Source organism: Canis lupus, chromosome 3 (genome assembly GCF_048164855.1).
Source record: "Canis lupus baileyi chromosome 3, mCanLup2.hap1, whole genome shotgun sequence".
Taxonomy (NCBI): Eukaryota; Metazoa; Chordata; class Mammalia; order Carnivora; family Canidae; genus Canis; species Canis lupus.
In genome coordinates, this window is record NC_132840.1 from 9,162,956 (window position 1) to 9,190,548 (window position 27,593).

At 42.5% G+C, this 27,593-nt stretch overlaps 1 protein-coding gene and 1 long non-coding RNA gene across 4 annotated transcripts in view; one reads left to right on the forward strand and one right to left on the reverse strand.

Moving 5' to 3' along the window:
• Window positions 1–7,282: 7,282 nt before the first annotated feature.
• Window positions 7,283–15,922, reverse strand: PSMD7 (proteasome 26S subunit, non-ATPase 7). Its single transcript, XM_072816890.1, has 7 exons — window positions 15,741–15,922; window positions 13,371–13,462; window positions 12,459–12,551; window positions 11,659–11,756; window positions 10,813–10,893; window positions 8,878–8,969; window positions 7,283–8,234 (listed from the first exon to the last, which is right to left on the reverse strand). Exons 1-7 carry the CDS (start codon window positions 15,812–15,814, stop codon window positions 7,790–7,792), a joined length of 975 nt encoding a protein of 324 aa, XP_072672991.1. The 5' UTR covers window positions 15,815–15,922; the 3' UTR covers window positions 7,283–7,789.
• A 54-nt stretch (window positions 15,923–15,976) lies between these two features.
• The window catches only part of LOC140628059 (uncharacterized), a 136,718-nt gene continuing 125,101 nt past the window's right edge, over window positions 15,977–27,593 (forward strand). For 2 of the 3 annotated variants that reach the window (XR_012026479.1, XR_012026485.1), the window contains exon 1: window positions 15,982–16,763. This is a non-coding gene — a long non-coding RNA (uncharacterized lncRNA). Of the gene's footprint in view, window positions 16,764–27,593 lie in introns of all 3 variants that reach the window. The other variant, XR_012026482.1, reaches the window with a different exon arrangement.

The following is a 27,593-nucleotide window of genomic DNA, read 5'->3' on the forward strand; positions in this document are numbered from 1 at the left end:
ATTCACACCCTAGTGGGTTAATCCCCTCTCCTTGAGTGGTACTGGGCTAGTGATTTGCTTTTTGCCAGTAGATCAAGGCCAAGGTTTTGGGTGTCACTTCCGTGATTGAATTACAAAGGATTTGACCTCCTCCTTGCTAGCTGACTCTCCATTGCCCTCTCCACTTGTGCACTTTGATGAACTTTCGAGTTGGAGAGACCCATGGGGCAAGGGACTGAGGCCCTCAGTCTAACAGCCCACGAGGAATTAAATCCTGCCAACGACCATATGTGCTTAGAACCTTAAGATGACTGCAGCCCAAGTGACACCATGATTGCAGCCTGAGAGCGTCCCAGAACAGAGAACCCAGCCAAGCTGTGCTAGGGCTCCTGATCCGCAGAAACTGAGATCATAATGTGTGTTGTTTCAGCTACTAAATTCTGTGACAATTTGTTACACAGCAATAGATAACTAATACACCCTCCTCGGTCAGATTCAATGTCCTTGGATTAGCATCTCTTCCGTGTTCTGGGCTCTGAATGTGGCCATGATTCTCAGTAAATCAAAGAGCCAGAGCATGAAGATTATATGTAGATCAAAAATCTCACACTAACCAGGAACATAGGCAGAAAGGTACCAGTATTGCTCTTCTTCCTTTATGAGAGGAAAGCAAATCCTGTGAAGGCGGAATCATTTCAGTCCCTGCCCCCAGTCCACAGCCTGACATCACTTGCCCAGCAGCACCAATGGTCTCAGAGGCCTTGGGTCTGGCCCAGCCTGTGACTGTGGCACTCTGCCTTGGGATGCCATTAGTGCTGATCTGGGCCTCCAGCCAAACCCACTTGGCAAGAGTCATGTCCAATCTCTCCAGGACAATTTGGGGTCTGTTTCCTCTGTAATTACAGGGCGAGCAGCAAGATAGGTGGTACCATTACAGCAGTGTACTAGCATGAAGGATGCCCTCTGCAGCTCCAGGACTCCCGCTGAGAATGGCTCAAGTGGCACATCTTCCTCCTCTATAGGGTTCTCCACGTGAGCATCTGGGTGGATGTGAAAGCATTGTTTCTTCTGTGAGGGAGTTCATTTCACCCTTGATCATTTGGATTTTATAGTCATGGTCGCTTGCTAACTCCTTGTCATTGCTTCATAATGGCTAAAGTATAGGGTGTATGGGGTGGGGAGAAGCAGCTCATGCATTAAACTTGGACTCTTACCCTGTCCCTGCTCTCCAACAGGGCACACACCCCTGGTGCATCAGCTGTCTGCCTTGGGGTCTGGGAAGCCCCTCAATAAGTACTTCCCCCCCCCCCCAGCTTTATTGAGATATAATTGACACAGAGTATTGTGTAAGTTTAAGGTATACAAGATGATGATTTGATAGACGTATATATTGCAAATTGGTTATCACAATAAGGTTAGTTAACACATCCATCACCTCATTTAATTACCATTTTGTTTTCATTGTTGAGGACACTTAAGGCTGTGTTGTGGTAGGGCATTTAAGATCCACTCTCTTAGCAACTTTCAAGTATACAATACGGTATTATTAAATGTAGTCACCAGGCTGTACCCTGGATAAATATGACAGAGAATAGTGTGGGGAAGTGGGAGCAAGAGTCTACTTTAGATAGGACCTTAGGGAAAGCATCTCAAAACAGGCGTTTCAGCCTGGACACCTGAAAGCTGGGGAGGAGCCAGTCAAGCAAAGAGCCACGTCCGGGGTCGGGCCTGTCAGGTACAGTAGCCTGATTGGGAGACTGGCATGTTCTAAAAGTGGGTAGAAGTCTGGTGTGGCTAAATACTGATGGAGGAGAATAAGCAGGAACAGTGTGAATGAGGTTGGCAGATCAGGGTGGATCTCACCATGTGTGGAGCCTGATGCAGGGCCTGATCTCACAACCCTGAGATTATGACCTGAGCCAAAATCAAGTGTCAGACGCTCAACTGACTGAGCCACCCAGGTGCCCCAGTATTGTTTTGAATTTTAAAAGGGTAGGAAAGAATGAGATTGAAAGGGAAATATCATATATGGAATTTAAAATGCATATTTACAAAATTAGACTGCATGTTCTTCCACAATCCATCCCATATATAAGGACATTTACTCAAAAAAAAAAAAAAAAAAAAAGGACATTTACTCAACACATATAAGCCTCTATCACTTGTTCACTTGTGTATATGTCTGTGTGAGGGGGGGCTGGAACTATAGTGGAAATCAGGATGAAGGTAAAAATAGTTCAAGTGAGAGGGGCCTTAAAAGATGATGATAGCTATGAGCTGAGGAGTAAGATTCATGCAACCCTCTCCAGCCCAAATTCACCGTCTAGCCAAGCTAACTCTGGCATGAGGATAGAATATGGAAAAGGAAGATGAGAAAGTATGCAGAAATTGCAGGTAGGCAAACTTAGCAGCAGAAAAGGTAGATGAAGGTCTGGACCGCGCGGGGAAATACAAAGGGCAGCCATCAGGTGGTTGGTAGGCCCAGCAGGTGGCTGAAAGCAGAGGCTGAAGGTGAGCAGGACCAGTAGGACTTCTGAGCTCTGGGCGAGTGGGTGACTAGCCAGGATATGGACTAAGGAGGAACAAGTTTTGGAATTAGAAGCATCATATGGGTTGAGACTTTTTAAAAATATGTAACTGATAGGTCAAGTAGGATGAAGCTTCAGAGAAAACTAGAGCAAAAGGGGCCCATGAGGGTCCAAGAGAAGCAGGATGAGTGCAGGGAGAAAAGCCTCCAGAGATCAGGTCAAGTGAGGTCAAGTGAGGTCAGGCTGACAGGGGCCAACTGGTTGGGTCAAGTGGAAGCTATTGGTGACTTCAGTGCAGGCTAAAGTGGCACGGTGGGGACAAAAGCTGGACTGTGTAAGATTTGAAAAATGCTCAGAAGATAAGGGAGCAGAGATGGCTATTTGCTGAATGAAGTTAACCAGGATGGAGGGGTGTGTGTATGTGGAGATGGGAGAGAACGGAGTGTTTATATCCTGAGGGGTAAAAGGTAGGGATAAAGACAGGGTTGAAAATAAGAAAGGAAGGGATAAGAGATGAAGTAAAGACGTTAGCTGGTTACTTTGGTTAAACGAGTAGGTAATTATGTTGTTAGTGATCAGATGTTAGCTGTACCATATAGATAGAAGTTGACATAGGTCCTAAGCTGTGAAGGAAAACACTTTGTGGAGTGTAATAGACGTGTGTGTATGAGAAGTCTTGAGCTGGGAAAGGACTTTTTTTTTCTTATTTTATTTATTTACTTAGGGAAAAAGAGAACCCAGAGAGGGGCAGAGGGAGAGAATCCTCAAGCAGACTCCTCACTGTGCAGGTAGCCCCACGTGGGGCTTGATCCCAGGACCCTGAGATCATGACCTGAGCTGAAGCAGATGCTTAACTAATGGAGCCACCCAGGTGCCCCAGAGCTGAGAAAGGACTTCTTAAACATGATCCCTGGGGTGCTGACAATAGGCAAGAAATGGATAGATTTGTCTGTATTAAAGGTTCTCCCACTTCCACATGTACAGAAACCACCGGAGGGCATCTTAAAAACAGATTCCTAGAGTCTAATGCAGTAGGTAAGTTGTTTAAATTTTTATTGAAGTAAATTATATCTAAAAAGGTCATACTCGGGATCCCTGGGTGGCTCAGCGGTTTAGCGCCTGCCTTTGGCCCAGGGCGCGATCCTGGAGTCCCGGGATCGAGTTCCGCATTGGGCTCCCGGCATGGAGCCTGCTTCTCCCTCTGCCTCTCTGTCTATCATAAATAAATTAAAAAATCTTAAAAAAATTTAAAAAGGTCATACTCAAAATACATCATATCCGAGTTACTACATTTTACTATCATGTGTGTTCTTGAAGTTATTTTTGTCTATTCTATCCGTATTTAGGTAATACTCTGTAATGCCGTGCTGCTGTGCATCTTGAGATCTTCCCAACAAATGCCAGGATCTTGCAATCAAGCCATGGTGGGAGTATTTACACCAGGGAAATTGGCCAAGGCTACACATTAAAAAACCCTGCTGTTTCCCCCCCCCCCCCCTTTTTGGAGAACTAGTTGTTTCACTCTTACCAGCACACCACTGAATATGGTCTTTAAAGAAATCAGGTGTGGTATCAGCAGTGAGGAAAATCAAAGCATAAGCGATCTGCCGAGCTGAGAAAACTGTATTCATTGCCCACACAGTAGGGTGGGTGGAGAAGAGCAGAGGTGGAGGTGTGGCAAACTGACCCCATCTTTTTGCACTCATGCACTCTCCAGATTCTTTCAAAATCTTGTCTGGATGGTTGCAGCCCAAAGCAGAAATGAGGGTAAGCAACTCTGGGCCAGGTTCCCAGTCCCGTCCTGACCTGGCCACCAAGGCAGCTCTGGCCGGGAGACGAGGCTAGTCAATGGCGCCCTCTAGTGTCGAAGAATAGACTGGCTCCAAAGAGGAGTGCGGAGAAAGCGGTTTCTCTGGGTTTAGACCCTGGAAACATGAACTTCCCTGATCTCCTCTTCCTTTCTTTTCCTCTATATTCTTTCCCCACTTCCATTTCCCTGCTCTTTGAGTCACTTCCTACCTACTCCCCCAACAAGAATATTATTTTTTGATAGATCTGAATTCTGTGTAGCTCCCAGGCTACCATTGATAATACGGAGTTGAATAGCATAAAGTACTTATGCAATATATATGCAAATCAGTACTTGCCTATATTACGTATAATAACTTGGAATGAATTGGTTTAGGAAAGCTGTAAAAAATCTGCTCTTGTGTGTCACATAAGTCAAATGTTTCCTTGCCTTTGAAGCATACCCCAGATCCTCCCCATTTCTGGGAACAGGGGCAGATGAAGTAGTTTTCTTAGTGTGTTGTAGTTTAACAAACAACCCTAATTTCACTCTTTTATGAAGGCCTGCATTCAGTCTTTTGTTTGAAGTGAGAAAAACTGTATATGGCTGAGTTCTCATAGCTGCAGGGTCTTCCAGAAATTGGATTGCCATCCCAAGGTTGCTGTTTCCTGCTGGAAAAGATTTACTCTGCATCTAGCATATTGGAGAAGTAATATGGTAGCTCCTTAAGAGTTACTTCTCTTTTGTCTCTTTAGTGATTGGAGGGCTGAGCATAATTAAAGAACATTTAATTAGCTGGCCCAAAGTTGTTCCACTTTGATAATTCCCATCTTTTTTAAAAAAGATTTTATTATTTATTCATGAGAGACAGACAGAGAGAGAGAGAGTCAGAGGGAGAGGGAGAAGCAGGCTCCATGCAGGGAGCCTAATGTGGGACTCAATCCCAGGACCCCAGGATCACGACCTGAACCGAAGGCAGATGCTCAACCAACTGAGCCACCCTGGTGCTCCTGATAATTTCCATCTTTACATTAAGGATAACTAACTTAAAAGTTCATTGTTCTTTCTGATGCTAGTTTTCTCACAAAATTAGTAAGGCACAAATACCATCCTCTGTAACGTGTGTAGGAGAGCAGCCTGACTCTAACAAGGTGGTCTGAAGTGTTGGAAGTGACGGTAATGTTACAGCTACAGATACAGGATCCAGGCTTTGGAGCAGACTTTTTCCAGGACCTGTTTTTTTATTTATTTATTTATTTTTAAAGATTTATATATTTACGAGAGAGAGAGAGAGAGAGAGACAGAGAGAGGCACAGGGAGAAGCAGGCTCCATGCAGGGAGCCTAATGTGGGACTCGATCCCGGATCTCAGGATCACAACCTGAGCTGAAGGCAGACACTCAACCACTGAGCCACCCAGGCATCCCTTTTTTAGTGTTTTCAAAACAACACACATAGTTTAGAAATCTCATCTTGAGACTGCCAGGGTATACAAACACAAGGCTTTATTTCAAGTGAGGGTCATGGGTTTTGCAGTGAACTCAGATGCTATTTGTATAAGCAAGACTTCATTAACAACTTTATGAAGGTCGCTCTTATAGAGGGTATAAATTTTGCCTTAGAAATAAGCCTAAGCTACAGGCTACAAAGTGTTTTTCTAAGAAATCGAGGATCCTGTTAGAAAAGTAGAATTCAGTGTGGGGCATTCGGCTGGCTCAGTTGGTAGAGCATGACTCTTGATCTCAGGGCTGTGAGTTCGAGTCCCATGTTGGGGGATTAGTTAAAAAAAAAAAAGGTAGAAGTCAATTCTGCCCATTTGTGCCTGAACTATTACATATAACAAGACCTGGGTATTCCCATGGTCTTAGATGCTTAACAAACTTTGCATTTTATGAAGTGGTGTTAAACTTAAAAGTGTGTGGCATTGTTGTTACCAGACCCTGGAAAGTTTTGAGTGCAGATTATACTACTAAAAGTGGATCTAAATCTTGTGTGGTCTCTAATTGCCCCCTGACCCTTACATAAATGACGCACTCCTTGGGATGACATTTTCCTCATTCCCCTACTAGCCTCAGACACATCCTGGCTCTTTCCTGCCCATTTGCTGCAGAGTTAATGTTCCAGGTTACTTTTCTCACATCAGTATGCTTGAAATGTTATCAAATCTCAAAAGCTTCTTCAGCACTCCTGTGGTTTTAAATGTATCTCATGCTTTGACTGTTAACATTTCTTTTATTCAGTTAGCTGCAACAACCCTGGTTTTGACTGGAAATACAAGTAAAAGTTGGTTCTCCAGTTTTTCCATGACCATCCCATTTTATGTCCAAATCTTCATGGACCTTGAAGTAAGCCCTTATGTTGGCATGCTTCTATTAAGTAGAATAAAAGCTTATTTATACATCATACTGTCAAGTTTCCAATTTCCACTAATTAGCTCTTTGGAAAAAAAATTGACATTTCTGGTAAACTTTGAGACATTAGGACTTCAGTGGTTTCTGAGATTCAACTGACTTAGTTTTAGTGCCATTTTATATTCTTAAATTTTTGCACATTGATAATCCATTTGGTGCATTAGAGAACTCTTAGGTGCCATCTGCTCAAGAGAGGAAATTATCTGAGCAACTACTGTAGGTCAAATGACTAAGTATTTGTTTGTGCTGAGCCCTGAGCATTTATTTTGGGAAAACTGTTCCATCCTCGGAACTAACCTTGGGGTCTGTTGTACCTAGACCTACTGCATTGTGTCCTTTATGAAAACCTAGTCTAGAGATTTCACAGATGACAAACCTGAGGCACAAACCCAGGTCTTCTGGGCTCAGTTGAGAGCTCTTCTCACCATCAGGCTGTTCTTAAAGGAAAGAGTCAGTCTCTCTTCCACGAAAGATTCCAAGCCTAATTCTGTAAGGCAGCTTCAATGAAAAACTAAGTCTTGGCTGCTTCTGAAAACGACTGTCACTCCCAGAATCAAAAACGACTAGAACACAGGCTTAAAAACCAAGTCATTTAATTGTGTCTTGAAAGGTAAACAATAAATGGAGCTGGATCCTGAGCCCTGAGGGTGCCAGGGCTATGGGTACAGAGTTCAATGACTCAGAACTCAGGGCGTTCTAAGGCTTATGGAATTCATGCATTCCCTTTTGCGGTTTTGCAGATTGCCAATAACCAACCCCAAGAGTCTTGTGAGATTGGGAAAATTCAACTTCCAGTTATATAGGTAGAAGAGTGAAGAGGACCAATAATGTTTACATTCCCTTCACTCTTCTCGCAGGGCCTGCAGCCTGAGCTCTCATATCCCCCACCCCAGCAGCCTCAGTGGCCCTGAAGGTATGGTCTCAGGCCCTGTCCACTTGCTTCTCTGCCACAGCAAGAGGGACCTGGGCCAGAGTTCTCAGCGGTACAGCTTTTCAACAAGCACTTAAAATAAAAAGAACCCTCAAGTGGCACACTGAGTTCGTTTATAAGATTTTAATTTACAAATTAAAAAGCTACAGGTTTTATTTTTTCTCCTTTTTCTCTTCTTTCTTGCTGTCACCCTTTTCCTTCTCCTTCTCCTTCTCTTTGTCATCTTTTCTATCCTTTTTGCTCTCTTCTTTTTCCTGCCCTTCTTTCTTCTCTGCATCACGGTTGGCGATTTTGTTGTTGATGAGGTTGTGCAGGGCGACCACAGAACGGATCAGTGAGGCCAAGTACACCACTACCATCTGGTCATTGGTCTTCAGGTAAAAGGCCTTGACAAACTCCTGGAGGCTGACGTCCGGCAGCAGGTTGAAGACATCCTGTAGCTGGTAGATGATCTGATGGTTGATGGGCAGCTTGCCCGTGGCCACTTTCTCCAGGTAGCTCCTGATGTCCAGAAGCTTGGAGTTTAGTCCCTTCAAACCATGGACCTGGTTTGTAATCCTCTGTGAAAGAGTGCCCACCGTAGTGTCTTTGATGTCTCTGTGATCACCCACAAGAAGAAAGGTGGGAGAAAGCGTCAGCGTATTGGATTATCATCCAGGTTTGCAAAAAGCTAGGCAAACCTGCCGCTTTGTGGGGGAGGGACCAGTTTTCAGAAGAATGTTACTTCATCATTTTATAAACTGCCTTGGTTTTGTTTTTATTTGGAGGCATGTATTTCATCTTTCTCATCACAGGGTAGATTTCAAAAAAAGAGAACTAAAACGAAACCATTTTCATTTAAGGAAAAGCTATCTATTTCAATTTCCTTGCTCTTGAGAAGAGTGTCATTTCCCTACCTGCATCATACGGTGTGGTGAGAAGCGTACATCAATCAGGACTATCTTTCTGAATGGAAGGAATCTTACCTCAGAAAAACTGTGACCCTTTCAAACTAAGTCAGGGTTATGGTATCTTAAAAGCCCATCCTGACATGTAGCTTCTTTTCAGTGAAAATGGCATACACAGGACATGCACCTGCATTTCCTTCCCACACGCATTCCTGTCACCGGCCACACTGCCCATGGTCACAAATTCTAACTTAGGACGCTCCAGAAATGACCCAGGCCTGGCACCCAGATCTCTCCACTCCTGATAGAGCCTCTGGGGCCACTTATGGTCCTGATGCTATCTTAAGGCTCACCGTAACAAGTGCTCGACTCCAACTTCCTCGGCTTCCTCCGCTCCAATCTCACTGGTCACATGCTCAAATGTTTTTGAGGTTGGCGTTCCATCCTGGGAGAGGAGGCTCAATTATAGTTATTTACTTACAAACACGCTGGTACATGTTCCTTTAACAGCGTGGCTCCCGTGTTTTCAGTCGAATCACCTCATGGTGAATTACTAGGCTTCCTGTGTGCCAGCAGAAACGGGTAAGGTTTGCTTTGAAAGCTCAGCCTTCTAAATGGCCACTGCAGTGGCCCTGTTCAGTGTTTGAGGAAAATCCTGATAATCCCTTATGCCCACTGTGGGGATGGACACTTGAGGTCTCGATTAGGTTGATTTTTAAAGGATATACTTCTTTCTAGAATTGGCAGTACATAGAATACCTGTATGGGAGGCAAGCTCAAGTCAGATAATCTTTTAACCACCTACTGTCCTTTAGATCAAATGATGCCAGAGCACCAAAACAGTACAGTCAGAAAAACCAGCTTTCTGGTGGCCTGAATGAATCAAAGGGTCCATCCAAGGATACGGTTCACTATATCACCTAGTGACTTCCCGACGGGATTCAGGAGCAACTTTCCTCAGCTCTTGTGCTAGAAGAGGCTGCACATCTGTAATGTCTATAAGACGTCTGCAAGGCAGGACAGCACAGCAGTGAGGATAGACGCTGTAGCCAGACCGCCTGGGTTCCAAGCCTGGCTCTGCCATGTACAAGGGAGCTGTGAGACCTTGGTAAAGTCAGTTAACTTATACTAAGAGGTATGTATGTTAGCAGTTATTACTTTTCCAGGACAGTGTGAATCCTGCAAATATCATTTTCCTCTTGACGTTGTATGCTAGAATGGTCAGGTCCTCACAGCATGCCTTTTCAGGTGCTCATTTTCCCTTGGCTTCATCTTATATTGTGGCCTTCATGTCCCTTCTGTCCCATATTTAAAATCTTGCTTTATGTGTATGTGTGTGTGTGTGTGTGTGTGTGTGTGTACAGGAGCCTCGGATTCCTTCTTGAAAAAGGCAGGGTAAAATTAACATAAAAAACTGTATTAAACTGTATTAAAAGTCTTACTGTAACAAGGAAATAAATTTTGATCTAAGCTTCCTGGTGGCAAGGCAAAAAGAAACAGGTGGACAAAACTCTGTGCAAACAATATTTGCAGGAGTTAACATAAAAATTTTTTCCTGATTTAAAAACTGAATATAAGGATAAAGTCTACATATCTAAATCCAAAGACTTTCATTTTTATCTCTCTCAGACTTTTGACTTTGGAAATTCAAGACTGAGCTCAAGTGCAAAACTTTAAGGTCAGAACAAAACACACATCTATTTTCACATCAAATGCTACCCTAGAATCTGAAATTAGTTTTCCTGGAAACAGAGAAAAGCTAAATTCGGCACCTCTTCATGTCTACTCCCAAAGCACACAGCAGGTACTGGATGCTGTAGAGCTGAGTACTCAGGTGTCAAATCACACAGATGGGTCTTGCCATCTGGCTCCAGGCAGCTCTGACTCACTCTATTTGAAAACTTCTGTCTCAGCTATAGGAAAAGAAAAGTTTCAAGGAGAAAGGAATGCTGGCACAGGGGAGCTAAACAGTGGAAAGTGCATTAGATTAAGCTCACCAGGCTCTGCATTTACTTTGCTATAAACATCTCTGGGCAATCATATGATGACTTTGAGTCTCGATTTCATGTGTAAAAGGGGATTTTAGATTTCTGTGGTCCTCTTGATTTCTAAAATTTGAGGATTTAAAAACCCAAGGGGGGGGGAACATAATATCAAACTGTTGACAAAAATCAGCAACCTACTCTTTGTTAGAGAGAGAAGATTTGTTGACTTAAAAACAACACAATATTCAAATTCTCCAGTAAGCAGCGGATCTAATCTTGTTGGCTCATAGCAAGAGGACTTACATCATGGACTTCTTCCACTGAAATATATGCTTCTGTGGGCAGTCCCAGGTCCTTTGGCTTCACATCAATGATGACCAGTACCTGGGAGAAAAACACACCTTACCACACCACCTCATACCAAGCACAGAAGGGAAAATCACAGCTGTGTTTCTGATGATGATTACTGAAGCTATTTCATTCATTCAATTAGACAAGAGCTGGAATTTTCAGCAAAAATGAGTCTACATTTCATGTGATCCCACCATCTGCTCTGCTCTTCACCCCCATCCATTAACAAGCTGAGAGAGAGTATAGTGTGGTTATCAAGCATGAGGAAGTCAGAATCAAGACAACCAACGGTTTGATCCTGGCGCCAAAATGTATGAGACCTTACTAACAATTCTGAACCTCCATTTCCTTGTAAGGAGGAGAACGAACCCCATATAGCTATTGAGAGGATGAAGCACTTAGCAAACGTTTACTGCTATTTACTAAATATTTTGGGTCACCGTGTACTATACATAACACTACCAATTAACACAAGCAGTTTAGAGAAAAAGCAGTGAAATGATAAGCTACTCGAATCCTTCCTAGGATGCTTATATAAGCCAGTTGGATATCACTCAAGAGTTTTATTTTTATTATTATTATTTTTTAAAGATTATTTATTTATTTATTTGAGAGAGAGAGAGAGAGAGAGAGAGAGAGAGAAAGGCAGAGGGAGAAGCCAGCTCTATGCAGGGAGCACGACGTGGGACTCGATCCCGGGTCTCCAGGATCACACCCTGGGCCAAAGGCACATGATTAACTGCTGAGCCACTCAGGGATTCCCCTCACTCAAGAGTTTTAAAGATAAAGTATACTTACTGAGTTAGGGCAGTATCTTTTCATGAGTTCGTTAATGGCGATGTCATTCTTGTGTAGTTTAGGGCCTGTGTGGTACCACCCAACTATTCTTTCTCTGGCTGGAAGGAAAACATTAGTGAATTTGAACGGTTACATGAAGATCTATAGAATTCCCTCAAAAAGGGTGGTTAAGAACTCTAATCCTTATGTTCTCTACCTTTTTCAAAATTCTAGACATCTATTTTCAGCCCTGACATACTTGTGAAATCTAAAACTGAAAAACAAAATTCTCAGAAAATAAGCAGGGAAATCCAGAGATATCGGTATCTCAGACTAGTTTAGACTAGTCACACACGATACTAGAACATAATTCCAAGGCAACATATAAATGAATGTAAGTCTATGTCACAGAGATCGGAACTGTGACTGTTGTGGGAATAAACATTTCTAAAGCAATGAAATAAAATGAAAATAACACATGTGACAGAGATACATTTACCTTGATGGTACTTAAGCTTTAGAGGCAGGTGGATTTTGATAGTTCTTCACTTTTCTGCTACAGAGGGCCAGATCTAAAACCTAAGTAGGTCTAGCTGGCCTTAAATTGCTACTCTTGTTTGTCATTTATTCTATCTCATTCCTCTACTGCCACTGGTCTTAAGTGCAGCTAGGTCAAAGCCCTTGACATTAAACAAAGAGAAGGGAATACTGAGAAATGGAAAGACACCAGGGCATGTACCTGCGCATGCACGCACACACACAAATACACAAATAAATCAATGCCACAATGCCTTCTTAAAAAACAAAACATCAAGACATACCATTGACCTTCTTAAACATTCCATACATGTTTTCCAAATAATCATGGTCTAAAAACCAGACAGAATCATCTTTGTCATCTTCATCAAAAGGGACTAAAGAAAAAGAAAAATAAGATTCAGTTTAGGGTGCTAGATAGGAGACGCCATGCCACATCTGATCCACCTAAGCGGTTTGTACAGCATGGTATTAAAATTATCTTTGAGTTGCACTCATTAAAAACTGGGAGATTTCATATAAAAATCCAGACTTCCAGCTTCTCTTGAAATTGAAGATCTGGCAACAACTGGCTAGAGCCAGATGAAGTTTCCCCCTTTAAAATGGACACACGCCCGTCAGTTTGCTACCAGCCCCATCACTTCCTAATTATTTCCCTTTGACAAATAACATTACTGTTTGGTCCTTTCAGATTTTGGAGTTTGTGACCTCTAGTCTAGAGTTCACTCTAGGGCAATTATTTTGTTCTTTGTTTTACTTTAACCATAAAATACACGGACACATTTTTGTAAAGGTTCATGACACCGAGGAAAAGGTAATGGTCTCCATCTCCCCCTGCCAACCCGTAACTGGTTAATAGTTTAGTGCAGGGATTTATAAACGACATCAGAGCTGACTGGTTTTATAAACTTTTGCTAGAATACAGTTACCCTTTTGTCAACACATTGTCTATAGTAGTTTTGCTGCTACAATACAGGGCTGAGCACTTGTAATGGAGACCATATGGCCTGCAAATTTAAAATATTTACTCTTCAGTTTAGTGAGTAACTTTTAGCTTCCTTCCTATACTTCAGCAATTCTGACAGAGAATTTCTGGGTTGTAGTAAAAATGGAAATCACAAAAGTCTCTTTTATTAATTTTAAAGATAATTGACATTTTAAGCCAGGTGTAGAACAATGTAAGATTTGTCTTGTACCTGCAAAACTGTTGGATACGTCGAGTACCTTCTTTTGCCATGACCCCAAAAGCACACCGACAACGCGCTTCTGGTTTCCAACCTTGCCTATTCTGAAGGAGAAAGCAGAAAGTCAGTCTGATAGGCACACAGAGACATGGAGCCAACAATTAGACACTCAATACGAAATATCAATGGTACAGATACAACTCCACTTACCTGGGAACTAATCCCACTAAACCAATGTAATAGTGTCAGGTCAGTCCTTAATATTAAATTCTAATAAATACAATGGGTAACTCACCAACTTTGTACATCGGCAGTATTTACACTGTTGACTCCAAGAAACACATGCTTGGAAAAATGTCAAACTTTCTAGAACCTTAAAATGGAGAAAATGGACACCCCCCACCCCCCCGCAGGGCTTAAGAGTTTTAAAATGCTATTTGGTTGGTGTTTGCAAAGTATATTTAAGTTATGCTGCCACTTTTAACTTTTTCTTTTGCACTTTTCTCCTTCAAACTTTCCCCATCTTCTGTATCCTTAAATATCATCAGAGATAAAGATGCTAAAGCAGACGACGTTCATGGGCTGGCTTGCCAGGTGTTCTCTGGGGTATCTATTCCACGCAGACAAGCCCCACCACAAGTCCTACTTCTCTGAACCATCTAGGGGCTCAGAAAGTGGGTTCTGACGCCGAGGTAGGCGTGTACCCTCTGTGGTCTCCGAATGGCTTCACCAGGCAGGATCAGAAGTGAGCTGGTGACTGATCACACTGACAGGATGGCTGGAGGAGTGAGAAAGGGTTTGCTTCGGAATTTCTACCTACTTGTCAAACCTCCTCAGTGACTTCTGTCCTCAGGAGCTGCCAAGTGTTTCACTTACACAATCTCATTTCATGGACCGTCATGTAGAATTCTCCCCTAAGCACTAGCGGACGTGAGACACAGAGCACACTAGAACCCTACGTTCAAACGAAAGACACAGGCCACCGTGAAACGAACCTGAGTTCCTTAACAGTCACTGGTTTCACTGTAATGTTTTCCTAAACATCTGGTCTGGGAAATCTATAAATGCTCACTGAATTTGGGATTTGGGTCAGAGTGAAGGATTCTGTATCCCTGGTGGTTCTGATTTTTGGGGAAATCTTATACACCGAATTTCCACACTTCAAAGGAAACTTCCACACTCACGTGCTTTTCTTTTGGTCTACAAAAATCTGACTGGGTTTAAACAACAACAACAACAACAACAACAACAAAAACAATCCCTACATCTGGGCAGCCAGGGTGGCCCAGCACTTTAGTGCTGCCTTCGGCCCAGGGCGTGATCCTGGAGTCCTGGGATCAAGTCCCACATCGGCCTCCCTGCATGGGATGGGGCCTGCTTCTCCCTCTGCCTGTGTCTCTGCCTCTTTCTCTCTCTCTCTCATGAGTAAATAAATAAAAAATCTTAAAAAAAACAAAACAAACCCGACATGTGTTATTACGACACCGCAGCTAGCAGCGGGTGTCTGCACTCCGTCCCCTGGATAGAAGTGAGAGGGAGCCTGTCCCAGTGGCACGTCCAGTACCCTGTGGGAGGAAGGAGTGCCGGCGGGACAGTGGGAACGCACGCCTGTCCCGTAGGCTGAGGGCTCTACAAAGCTGGGGACCCCGAACCCCACGGAGTCCGGTTTTATTAGCTCTGGTTCAGTGAGTGGGTCGTCCAAGGCAAGCTGCAGGGGAACCGGCACTTCACGACCGACTTTACAGCAGACGCTCCCCAGCGGGTCTTTACACTTGCCAATCGGAGCAATTACCTTGTAAAAGTTATGAACACGTGTAACAGGTCCAGCGGGAAGAACGGCTCCAAGACAAGGGAAGGGAAGGCGCAAGAAACCCTCGCGGGACGTTCCAGCTTCTTCATTAATGCCCAAACCTACTAACGCTCTCATTTTTAAAAGGGGCTTGGCACCTAGTGTCGATTTCAGGTCACCATCAAAGGCGAGCGAGTCCTGCTCAGACGCCACGGCCCTGCCAAGGGAGCCCGTTCTGGGCGCCGAGGCCGGAAGGCCGGGGACAGCCTCCAGCGGCACGGAGGCGCCCACGAGGTGACGGGGGCACCGGGGCCAAACGGAGGCGCCCCCCGCGGCCCCGCCCTCCGCGCCCCTACAGCGGCGGCGCACCGACGTGGGCAAACGGCACGGCCAGTCCGGGCTGCGGGTTGCGGGCTGCGGACTGCCGGCCGGGGCCGGGGCCGGGGCCGGGGCCGGGGCCGGGGCGAGCCTGGGATTTAGGCTTCGCGACCCGTGAGTGGTCCGGGCCGCGGGCGAGTCGCTGCCCACCCCGGCCCAGCCTGCCCGTGACTCAGCAGCGGCGATCCCGGGAGGCCGCCCGCGCCCGCGCTCACCGGTTGAAGTGATCCACCACACTGAGCAGCACCAGGGGGTGAACGACCACCTTCTGCACCGCCAGCTCCGGCATCGCGACGCACCCCGCCCGCCAGGCCTCAGCCCTCGCGACCCGCACACTCCGGCAGCCGCGGCGGCTCTCGCGGACGCTCCAGGCCCGGCCCCGCCCCTTCCGGCCCGGCCGCCGCCGCGGGGCCTCCCCACTTCCGCTCCCAGAGTGCCGCGCGCGCCGCCCCGGGTTTTCGCGCCTGCTGCCATCTTGAGGAGGCGGGAGGCCGGAGGAAGCCGGGCCCCGCCCCGGGCGAGTCGCCGCGAGCTGCCCGGGACTTGGAAGCTCGAGGGGCCGCGGAGACTGACAAAGGTCGACCTCCTGGTGTGGGCCCTGCACCGGCACCCGCAGCAGCTGCTCGTTTTCGGTCTTCCCAGTTTGCAGCCCCCACCCCACCCCCACCGCGTTTGAAGACCGGAGGAAAAAAATTCTAGAAAAAAAAGGAATTCACTCATATTTCCAACCACCCAGAAAATGGTCACCTTTGTTCCAAGCCAGGCTCCTGCAGAATTTCTTGACTTCAGGTCTTTAGCGTTAGGGAACGTCGTTGAAGCCGATCTGGTGATTTATCCCATCATTTTTTTTTTTTTTTTTTTTAATTGTTGGGGAATTAACCCTTAATAACCACTGCGGACACTTGGCAGATCATCAGCCTGCCTTTATATTGTCCCACCGGTTTATGTTACTTAACCATTTAACCAGGGCTAGAAGAATTCAATTAATTTGTGCCTGGAGTCAGACCGTTCAGGTTGATTTTTCTTTTCCCTTTTTACATTTTTTTTTTTAATTTTAAGGTTTTATTTATTTGGCAGATAGAGCATGAACTGGGAGGAGAGGGAGAGGCCGGCTCCCTCCTGAGCAGAGAGGCAGATTTGGGTCTCCCTGGGATCCCGACCTGAGCTGAAGGAAGGAAGACACTTAACCTACTGAGCCACCCAGGCGCCCCCAGCTTGATTTTCAGATGAAAGTTTAGGTAAGGGTTGAAGTCAGGGTGAAAACCAATACGAAATAGGTTTTGGTGTTTAGCTAGCAAAGAGATAAAAGGAAGACGGAGAGAGGGGGTAATGCAGGAGGCAAATCATTTAACTCCATACACGTTTATATTTCTGATTTTAAGCAAGAACAATATTTAAGCAACTTGAACTATTTGCTTATTGTTTGCCCTGTCTTTTCTTTGTTTTTAAAGATTTTATTTATTTGAGAGAGAAAGCCTGAGCGGTGGGAGTGACAGGCAGAGGGAGAGAGAGGAGCAGACTGAGGGGGATGTGGGGCTGGATACCAGGAGGCTGAGGTCATGACCTCAGCTGGAGGTAGATGCTTTGCTGACTGAGCCACCCAGGCACCCCTATTTGCCCTGTTTTTGTTTTGTTTTGTTTTGTCTTAGGATTTTTAATTCATTTATTGGAGAGACACAGAGGGAGAAACAGAGACACAGGCAGAAGCAGAAGCAGGCTCCCTGCGGGGACCCTGATGCAGGATCAGGATCCCAGGACCCCAGGATCATGACCTGGGCCAAAGGCAGGCGCTCAACCACTGAGCCACCCAGGGGCCCTGTTTGCCCGGGCTTTAAAGAACTTTTACCTTCCCCATAGCACCAGAGGATGTGGCCGCTCAGAGGAATACTCGAGACTTTTGCTCTGAATTTTGGTCTCCTTCCAGTGTAATCAGGGAGCTTTTGATATTCTTTCCTGGGTCCTACCCATCAATTTCATTATATGTACTCTTCCTACTTTTAGGAACACTGCTTAGGGTTTTCCTAATCGTCTTAATATTTTGATTTGGCTAATAATGATTGCTACTACTTAAGATAACAGGAGTTTAAGATGAAGAAGATTTGACTCAACCTCCCTTATGTGATGTGTTAAAGCATGCTTGCTGGTGTTTAGTGCCTGATTCAAAGTAGATATTCTTGTTTCATCTCTTATATGATGTTATTTCAACACAGGATAGACATGTATCTGTTAGGGGAAGAGCTTGGAAGGATTCCCTTCCCCCAATTTTGTTATTAAAAGTTTAATAGATATCAGAAGATCAAGATTGATTTTGATTTTTCTCATGTGTCAAGTAAGAGTTAAGAATTGGGAGTCTAGGGGCACCTAGTGGTTCAGCCGGTTGGGTGTCTGCCTTCGGCTCAGGGCAGGATCTCTGGGTCCCGAATGGAGCCACCACTTGGGCTTCCTGCTCAGTGAGGAGTTTGTTTTTCTCTTTCTCTCTCCCTCTGTCCCTCCCCACTGCTCCTTCTCTCTCTCTCTCAAATAAATAAAATCTTAAAAAAAACAAAAACAAAAACTGGAGCCCGAAGAAAGCTTTATTTATATATTTATTTTTACTGAAATACAAGTGTTTAAAAAAGATAGCTTGAAATCATAAGAAAGGTATTTTTCTACCTGCCCCCCCCCACTTCTAAATGGAAGTGACTTGAAATCATATTTCATATTGTAGCCACTACTGGAGGCCGAATTCATTCAGAGGAATACAGAATAAGGTATAAGAAATCCACTTTCTTTTGTGAATTGAATTCTGGACTTAACTTTAAGAGGACCTGATGAGAGCTTGAGGATAATATATTTTCCTCTCCTTTAATCATGTTTAATCATGTTGTTTTTCTTTTTTTTTAATGTTAAATTCTTTTTCCAGATGTATTGAGACATATTTATTGAGATGTAATTAACATAACATCGTGGAAGTGTAACGTGTATAACATGTTGATGTGATATATATATATATTGCAAAATAATAAGGTTAGTTATTACAAAATAATTATTGCAAAATAATAAGGTTAGTTAATACCTGCATCACCTCACATAATTAACCTTTTGTGTGTGGTATGTATTGGAGGAGGGGGTTGAGAACATTTCAGATTTACTTTCTTAGCAACTTTCAAGTATATAAGCCAGTATTGGTAACTATAGTCACCGTAGTATACATTATATCCCATCTTATAATTGGAGATTTGCACTTTTTCACCAACATCTACCTGTTTTTCCCACCCTCTCAACCTCAGAATCAATCTTTGATCTGTTATCTATTAAATTTTTAATAACAAAATACTGTATGATCTCACTTGTATGTGGGATCTAAAAAGTTGAACTTAGAGTAGAATAGTCTTGCCATTGTTAATAATGCCACAGTGGACACAGGGGTACAGACACCTTACATAGTGATTTCATTTCCTCTGTATCTATACCCAGAAGCAAGTTGCTAAGTCATATAGCAGTTCTGTTAGTTTTTTGAGGCACCTTCGTACTTTGTTTCATAGTGACTGTACCAATTTACGTTCTTATCAACACTGCACGGGGGATCCCATATTATCCCATATAACCTCGTCCTTGCCAGCACTTGTTATCTCTTGTCTTTTTGATAATAGCCATGTTATTACGGTGTGAGATGATACCTCATTGTGGTTTTGATTTGTATTTCCTTAGTGTCTAATGTTGAACATCTTTTCCTGTACCTGTTAGCCACTTGTATGGATTGAAAATTGTCTATCCAGATCTTCTGCCCATTTTTAAAAACTGTATTATTATTGTTGCTATTGAGATGTAGGAGTTCTTCATATAATTTTGATATTAACCTCTTATTAGATACATGGTTTGCAAATATTTTCCCCCTTCCATTCATTGCTTATTTTGCTGTACAGAAGGTTTTTAGTTTGATACAGTCACACTCATTTATTTATGCTTTTGCTGCTTATGCTTTTGGTGTCATGTCCAATATATTGTCAAGACCAATGTCGAGGATCTGTTCATCCTATGTTTTCTTCTAGGAGTTTTGCATTTTCAGATCTTACATAAAGGTCTTTAACCCATTTCAAGTTAATATTTGTGAATGATGTAGGATAGGGGACCAAATTCAATCTTTTGCAAGTGACTCTGGTTTTCTCAGCACCATTTAATGAAGACACTATTATTTCCCCTTTAGTATTCTTAGGTCCCTTGTCAAATATTAGTTGACTGAGCTCTCACATTCTGTTCTATTGGTCTGTATGTCTGTTTTTATGCCAGTACCATACTCTTTTGATTTCTATAGCTTTGTAATAAAGTTTGAAATCAGGAGATGTGGTACCTTCAGCTTTGTTTGTTTTCCTCAGGATTGCTTTGGCTAATTGGGGGTCTTTTGCAGTTCCATCCAAATTCTAGGATTGTTTTTTTCTATTTCTGTGAGAAATGTCATTGGAATTTTGGTAGGGATTGCAATGACCTATGGACAGGCTCAGGCAGTATGGACATTTTAACAGTATTAATTCTTCTGATCCATGAGCATGGGATATCTTTCCATTTATTCAGATTTATTAATATTTCATCAGTGTCATAACTTTCTATGTTCAGATCGTTTATCTTTGGTTAAATTTATTCCTAATTATATTTTTGATGCTGTTGTAAATGGGATTGTTTTCTTTATTTCTTTCCCAGATTTTTGTTGTTAGTGTATAGAATTCCAACTGATTTTTTTAATAAGCATGTTTTTAAAAATTTATTTATTTAAAATGTTATTTATTTGTTCATGAGAGACACAGAGAGAAAGAGTCAGAGATATAGACAGGGGGAGAAGCAGGCTCCATGCAGGGAGCCTGATGTGGGACTCGATCCTGGGTTTCCAGGATCAGGCCCTGGGCCAAAGACAGCACTAAACCACTGAGCCACCCAGGCTGCCCTTAAAATTTATTTTATAAAGTAGGCTCCACACCCAACATGGGGCTTAAACTCACAACCCTGAGATTAAGAGTCACATGCTCTACCAACTGAGCCAGCCAGGAGCCCCAGAATCCCAACTAATTTTATATGTTGATTTTGTATCTTGTATCTTAACTGAATTTGTTTATTTTTAACAATTTTTTGGTGGTCTTTAGGATTTTCTATATATAAGATCATCTCAAATAGAAACAGTTTTATTTCTTCCTTTCTGATTTGGATACAGTTTCTTTTTCTTGCCTGAGTACTCTGACCAGGACTTCCACTATTGTGTTAAATAGGAGTGGTGGGAGCGGCCACTCTTGTCTTGTTCCTGATCTTAGTGGAAAGGCTTTCAACCTTTCACCATTGAGTATGATGTTAGCTATGAGCTTGTCGTATATGGCATTTATTATATTGATGTATGTTCCTTCTATACTCAATTTGTTGAGAGTTTTACTCATGAAACAATATTGAATCTTGTCACAAACTTTTTCTGCATCTATTGAGATGATCATACGGTTTTCATCTATTAATGTAGTGTATCTTGTTTATTCTGTGTTTGCGGTTCAACATGCATCTCGTATGAATCTCACTTGCTATTGGCCTGTAGTTCTCTTTTCTTGTATTATTCTTATCTGGCTTTGGTATCAGGGTAATGCTGGCCTTATAAAATGAGTTAGAAGTGTTCCCTCTTCAATTTTTGGATGAGTATGAGAAAGATTGGCATTAATTCTTTAAATGTTTGGTAAATTCAGTGATGGTTTTAGTGAAACCATCTGGTCTTGAACTTTTCTTTGTTGGGAGGTTTTCGATTAGTGTTTCAATCTTCTTTTTTTGTTATTACTCTGTTAAGATTTCATGTTTGTTCGTGTTTCAGTCTTTTCTTCTTTTTATACTTTTTTTTTTTTTAAAGTAAACTCTATACCCAACATGGGGCTTGATCTCACCACCCCAAGACTAAGAGTCCCATACTCTACTGACTGCATCAGTCAGGCATCCCCATGATTCAGGCTTGATATGTTTCTGAGAATTTATTCATTTCTTCTAGATTATCCAGTTTGTCAATATGTAGTTGTTCATTGTAGCCTCTTATGATGCCTTATATTTTTGTGTTGTCAATTGTAATTTCTCCTCTTTCATTTCTGATTTTATTGGAGTCTTCTCTGTTTTTGTTTTTGTTTTCTTTGTCCAGCTCATGGCTTGTCAATGTAGTTTGTCATTTAAAAAATAACTCTTAGTTTCATTGATTTTTCCTATTATTTTTCTGGTCTCTATGTTCAGACCTTGGTTACTTTTTTTCTTCTGCTAATTTTAGGCTTGGCTTTTTCCTTTTTCTAATTCTTTGAGGTGGTTAAAGTTAGGTTGAGATCTTTCTCTTTTTTAAAAGAGGGTTGGGGAGGGGCAGAGGAAGAGGGAGAGAGAGAAAATCTTAAGCAGGCTCCACATTCAGCATGGACCCTGACATGGAGCTCCATCTCACAACCCTGAGATCATGACCAGAGCTGACATCAATAGTTGGATACTTAACTGACTGAGCCATCTAGGCACCCCTGAGATCTTTCTTTTTTCTTAATGTAGGTATTTATCACTATAAACTTCTCCCTTAGAATTGTATTTTGCTACATCCCATGAATTTCGGTATGTTGTGTTTCAGCTTTCATTTGTGTGTGTGTGTGTGTGTATATATATATAATATATATAAATTTTTTTCCTTTGAACTATTGGTTGTTCAGGAGGATGTTGTTTAATTTTAAATTTTGTGATTAGGGACGCCTGGATGGCTCAACAGTTTAGCATCTGCCTTTGGCTCAGGGCATGATCCCTGTCCCATGATTGAGTCCCGTATCGGGCTTCCTGTGGGGAGCCTCTTCTCCCTCTGCCTATGTCTCTGCCTCTGTGTCTCTCATGAATAAATAAATTTTGTGAATTTTTCAGTTTTCCTACTTTTAATGATTTCTAGTTTTATACTAATGTGTTTAGAAGAGAATCTTGGTATGCTTTCAATGTTCTTACATTTGCTAAGGCTTGTTTTGTGACCTAACATATGATCCATCCTGGAGAACGTTCCATGTCTTTGAGAAGAATATGTGTTCTGCTGATGTTGGATGGAATGTTCTATATATGTCTGTAAGGTTCATTTCATCTAGAATGTAGCTCAAAGTCAGTAGGGGACTGGTGTTGAGATGGGCTGGGGGCCTGAGGCCTCCAGAGCTGGTCTGGCCAGGAGTGTAGGTTTATGGGAGTCCGCTTGTAACCTGAGTTCATGGTGGCTTGCTGGGAGCCTGGGGTCATAGGAGCTACCTAGGGCCATGGGAGCCAACTGAAGCTAAGCTAGGTTGGGAGCCTGAGTTTGTGGGATTTGGACTCTTGGTGAAGGCCTGGTGCTGGGGCTCATGGTGAAGGTGGGTGCTCACTCTACTTTCCTTCCTCCACAGGAAGGATATCTCTTCTTTAAGCCACCCAGGCTTGGGGGAAAGGTGACAGGAGTAATGTGAAACTGTCTTTCCCATTCTCTTCAACGCATCTTTTCTTATTTCTGTACTCTACCCAAGTGCTTAATATTTTACTTGAATTTTTTTACCTCTTGTAAAGATATTTTGTACATTTGATAGTTGTTTAAATTGATGTTTCTTGGAGGTAATGAATGCTAGAAATTTCTATACTGCCATCTTGTTTACATCTTGTCTTTCAATTTTGAGAGATAGCTCTCACAGACCCTAGTATTTTGAAAGAGCTTTTATTTATGTTAATTTTAGAACATGGCAGCAATACTTTGAACTTTACAGTCTCTATTTATCAGCTGACTAGTTTTGGAAGAAAGAAAAATACACACAGCAGACTTACTACCTTCATTCTAAGCTGCATTCATTGCTGGTGTTCAAACATCTTTGGAAATGTTTGGGAAACCTGGGCAGGCCCACTAGAACTCTGCGTATATCACCGAGAAACCTGCATTGGGACTGTTCTTTTCTTTTTTTAAAATTTTTTTAAATTGAAGTTTGATTTGCCAACATATAGCATATCCCCCAGTGCTCATCCCGTCAAGTGCCCCCCTCAGTGCTCATCACCCAGTCACCCCAACCTCCCGCCCACTTCCCCTTCCACTACCCCTTGTTCGTTTTCCAGAGTTAGGTGTCTCTCATGCTCTGTCACCCTCTCTGATATTTCCCACTCATTTTCTCTCTTTTCCCCTTTATTCCCTTTCACTATTTTTTATATTCCCCAAATGAATGAGACCATATAATGTTTGTCCTTCTCCGATTGACTTACTTCACTCAGCATAATACCCTCCAGTTCCATCCATGTTGAAGCAAATGGTGGGTATTTGTCATTTCTAATGGCTGAGTAATATTCCATTGTATACATAGACCACATCTTTTTTATCCATTCATCTTTCGATGGACACAGGCTCCTTCCACAGCTTGGCTATTGTGGACATTGCTGCTATAAACATAGGGGTGCAAATGTCTCAGTCTTTCACTGCATCTGTATCTTTGGGGTAAATCCCCAACAGTGCAATTGCTGGGTCGTAGGGCAGTTCCATTTTTAATTCTTTGAGGAACCTCCACACAGTTTTCCAGAGTGGCTATACCAGTTCAGTGGTACTGTTCCAGTTTTTTTTTTTTTTTTTTTTTTTTTTTTTTAGTGATACTATTCTTAAGAGAAAAGTCAAAAAGTCAGATAGACCCATTTGACTGAAATGCTAAGCCTTATTAGTCTTTGGAGGAAGATCAGTGATTCCTGAGACAGTATGTATGTGCCACTCAGATTTGACTAATAGTTCACTTATCTTGGATGTATATCTGAGACCAGAAAGCCGTATTGGGTAAGTTTTATGAGAAAATTAAAAGAATTGTTTCATAAAATCTCTGTGAGACATTTGTGCACAAGTAGTAGCACTGCTTGTAGTATTTCTCTGACAGTGTAACCCTAAAACATGGAGGGAATCTTTAACCCACTTTGTGGTTTTGGCCCCTGGAGGCATCAGTATTCGATCAGTGGTGTTAGCAGGAGACTGGAATCTCTGAAAGATGGTGGTATCCAGCAGTGTCAGCAGGCCTGGAGGCTGTGGAGATGGACAGCAGATGGGTCGGAGCAGGAGGAAATGAAACCAAGGAAACTGCAGCCTCACTGTGTGCGTATACAACATCCCCAGGACCTCAAGAAATACTTGGGGTGGGAGAAACATAGTGAAGTCCTGGTTTCCAGCAAGAAGTAGAATGCAAAGGTTAATGAACAGTGATTATATCTGTATATAGAATAGTATTACATGTTCAACAAATACTGCCTAAAAATAGCTCTCTGCTTATTACAAATTAGACACATAGCTCAAGGTCTCCTCCATTGGTCATTTGAAAAAAAAAAATTGCTCTATTTTCCTAAGAGGAGGCCTTTAGATTTTTCTGTCATCTCATAATAAAAGTAAGAAAATAATTTAAAAATTTTAGTACTTTATTAATCAAAGTTGATGACATACAAGAAAACAGGGAATGAAAAAGTAAGGCTTAGAAATAATATATACAGAGGCATAAGGCATTATAGGGGTATGTATGTGTGTCTGTGTGCATTGGACTGTGATTATGTTATAATGAACTTGTCTGTCTGTTCTAATGGAGGCTATTGTGTATGTGCAATGGAGGTAGTCTTTGGAAAATTATTAATGTCCTTTCTTTCTTTTGCCTTTTCCATGTAAAACATTTGCCCTAGGTTTTAGGAGGCTTCCATCTGTGGAGAGGGTGTGGGTCAAGGAGAAGTAAGTCAGAGAGAAAGATGTAATATTTAGCTTCTGATCTTCACAGTTGGGTTATTCAATAAGTTAATAGCTCTACAAGCCAGAGCATTGTCTTGAGTGATAATTTTCTAAATCTTTTTTACTTTTTTTGTTTCTAGCCTGGGTTGGAGATCTCAGTTCACTGAGGTCCTTGGGTAGTTTAATGAAATGCTCTGCTTACCATTAAGGCATAGTGAGAGTCAGGAAGAATGAAGAAACAATGTAAAGAAGGTAAAAGAAAAATCCCACTCCTTTTTTCTGCTAAGGGCAATAAAAGGAAGATATGTTTGGGTTTTGTCTTAATGTCTTAGAGAATAGGTGGTGTGTTGGATGAGTGAGAGTATGATAGGGCAAGGAAGATTTTCTGTCTTGTGCCTTTTGGGAACTCAGGGAGATCTTAGATTAACCTGCATCTAGGTGGCTGCAACTACATTGATTCATGGATTTGATAGTACAGTGAAGTCAGTGGAATGAAGGCTTTCAGGTTTGGCTGCCTGTGCTACTATTGGTTCTGGTGTGGCATGGATATAGGAGTCCCAGGTAGCAAGAGGAAATGGAATGGGAGAGATTTCTGCTGTGCATTAAATCCCACAGCTCAGGATCCCTGAGCCAGCCTTAACCATAGTCACAGGAATACTTTTGAGGTACAGTTGGCCTGGGAGCCCTCCCAGAGCAGTTCAGCCACAAGAAAGTGTCCCAAGTAAATCAGCCATGGAATGGACTGTGGAGGTCACCCAGGCCCTCAGTGACAGAGCTATAAGAGACATTGTGTCATAGACCAGCAGACACTGGCCAGCATACATTCAAGGACCAACATGAGGACAAGGAACCTGTCCTGCATTGCCACAGTCATATGCAGCCCGTATCTCTTTTCATATAGAGCAATTCTTCTTAGGGAGAGAAGAGAGGCTAAAGAGAATACTTAGGCAAGTGATGGAAACTACTCTAACGGGATTGTTTGACTTAAACCACTTTGGACATTTAATTTTTGAAACCTAATTTTTTGCACGTTAACCAGCATGTAGAGGCCTGTGAAGGAAGGCTTGCTATAGACAAAAGTACAGGTTCCCTGCACATTCCAGCATTGAGTTAAATGTGAGTTAAGTTTGTGACCCCCATGTTAGTAGCTACTGTAATCTCCAAGCTCTGTGCTTCCTTGTCCTTATTGAAGACATTGTGTGGAAACCAGGTGTGGCATATCTTGAGTGGGAAGGGAAAAAGTCTATTTCTATGGAAAACTTAGATGAGCCACCCTACTGCTAGGAATTTTGTATGAATTTTCTTTAGTCATATATAATCTGATTGATGATGATAGGCAGTTCATTAAAAATACCTTAATACCTAAATACCTCACTTTTTCCTGAAATTCCAGATCAGGACAGCTTCTGTCTATGGTCTCTCTCCATCCAGGTGTTCTGTGTCCCATAGCATCTCAAGTTGAGCAAGATAGAATTGAACTTGACACTCTTCTTCCCAGATTTTCTTCTTTTGTAGGAGCTTAGCAGATGCTCCCACCTCCAAGTGGCTTAGTCATAAACTTGGATGTCCATCCTAGATTATCTATTCTTTCAAAGAAATCTAACTGGGTAGTCAGTTTTGCAAATGGCCTAAGAGGCTCATTACTTTCTGGTCACCTTTCTAGCTTCTTTACATACCACCTAATCACTAGCTAGAGCAGTGATTCCTCCACTGTGCCATGCTCACTCATGCATTGGTACCTTTGCACATGTTTTCTCTCTGCCTGCAGTGTCTTTCCCTCTGGGTCTCAGTGCAGAAACCTTTGTGAGGACATTGGTCCTCAGGACAGTTAGACACAAGTATGTGACATGTGGTCTGTTCTTGCACTATCTAGTCTGTTTATATTCAGTCTTCCACAGTAGAATGAGGATTCCTAGAGGACAGTGATTTTGTACTATTCCTCTTTGGATCCCAAGGCAGGCTAATGCCAGAATAGCACTCAATAGTACTTGTTGAATAAGTACAATTCTCAAAGCCAGGCTTTTAGAAACTTCTAATTTGTATTTTGCTTTTGATTCTTTGCAGGAAGGTAGGTTACTTAACATTTGAATTGCTGAGAGATCTATGCAAACTGTGCTGACCTTTCAGTTGATTCCGTAATGTTTTTAAAGTTTCGGTATTTTTGAGTAAACCTGTATGTGTCAATATAGGCTGGTTTGCAGATGAGTCCCTCAATTTGTGTATTGCCTTCTGCTTACAATTTAACCTTTTCAGGGGTGGGTTTTGTTTTGCTGTATACTTAACAGTGATGTGAGGTATTTAGTAAGTCTAAGAAATACCAAATACTACTTTAAGTTTTCACTGAATAAGTATTATTATATGAAATATTAGTAGATAATGC

Bases quoted from the DNA above. Each gene is read 5' to 3' on its own strand.
- PSMD7 (XM_072816890.1), bottom strand. From the start codon at position 15,814: ATGCCGGAGCTGGCGGTGCAGAAGGTGGTCGTTCACCCCCTGGTGCTG. The intron at 12,552-13,370 runs GTACAAGACAAA...CTTTTTCTTTAG, and splicing joins CGTATCCAACAGTTTTGCAG to TCCCTTTTGATGAAGATGAC. The intron at 10,894-11,658 runs GTAAGTATACTT...TTTTTCTCCCAG, and splicing joins AAAGATACTGCCCTAACTCA to GTACTGGTCATCATTGATGT.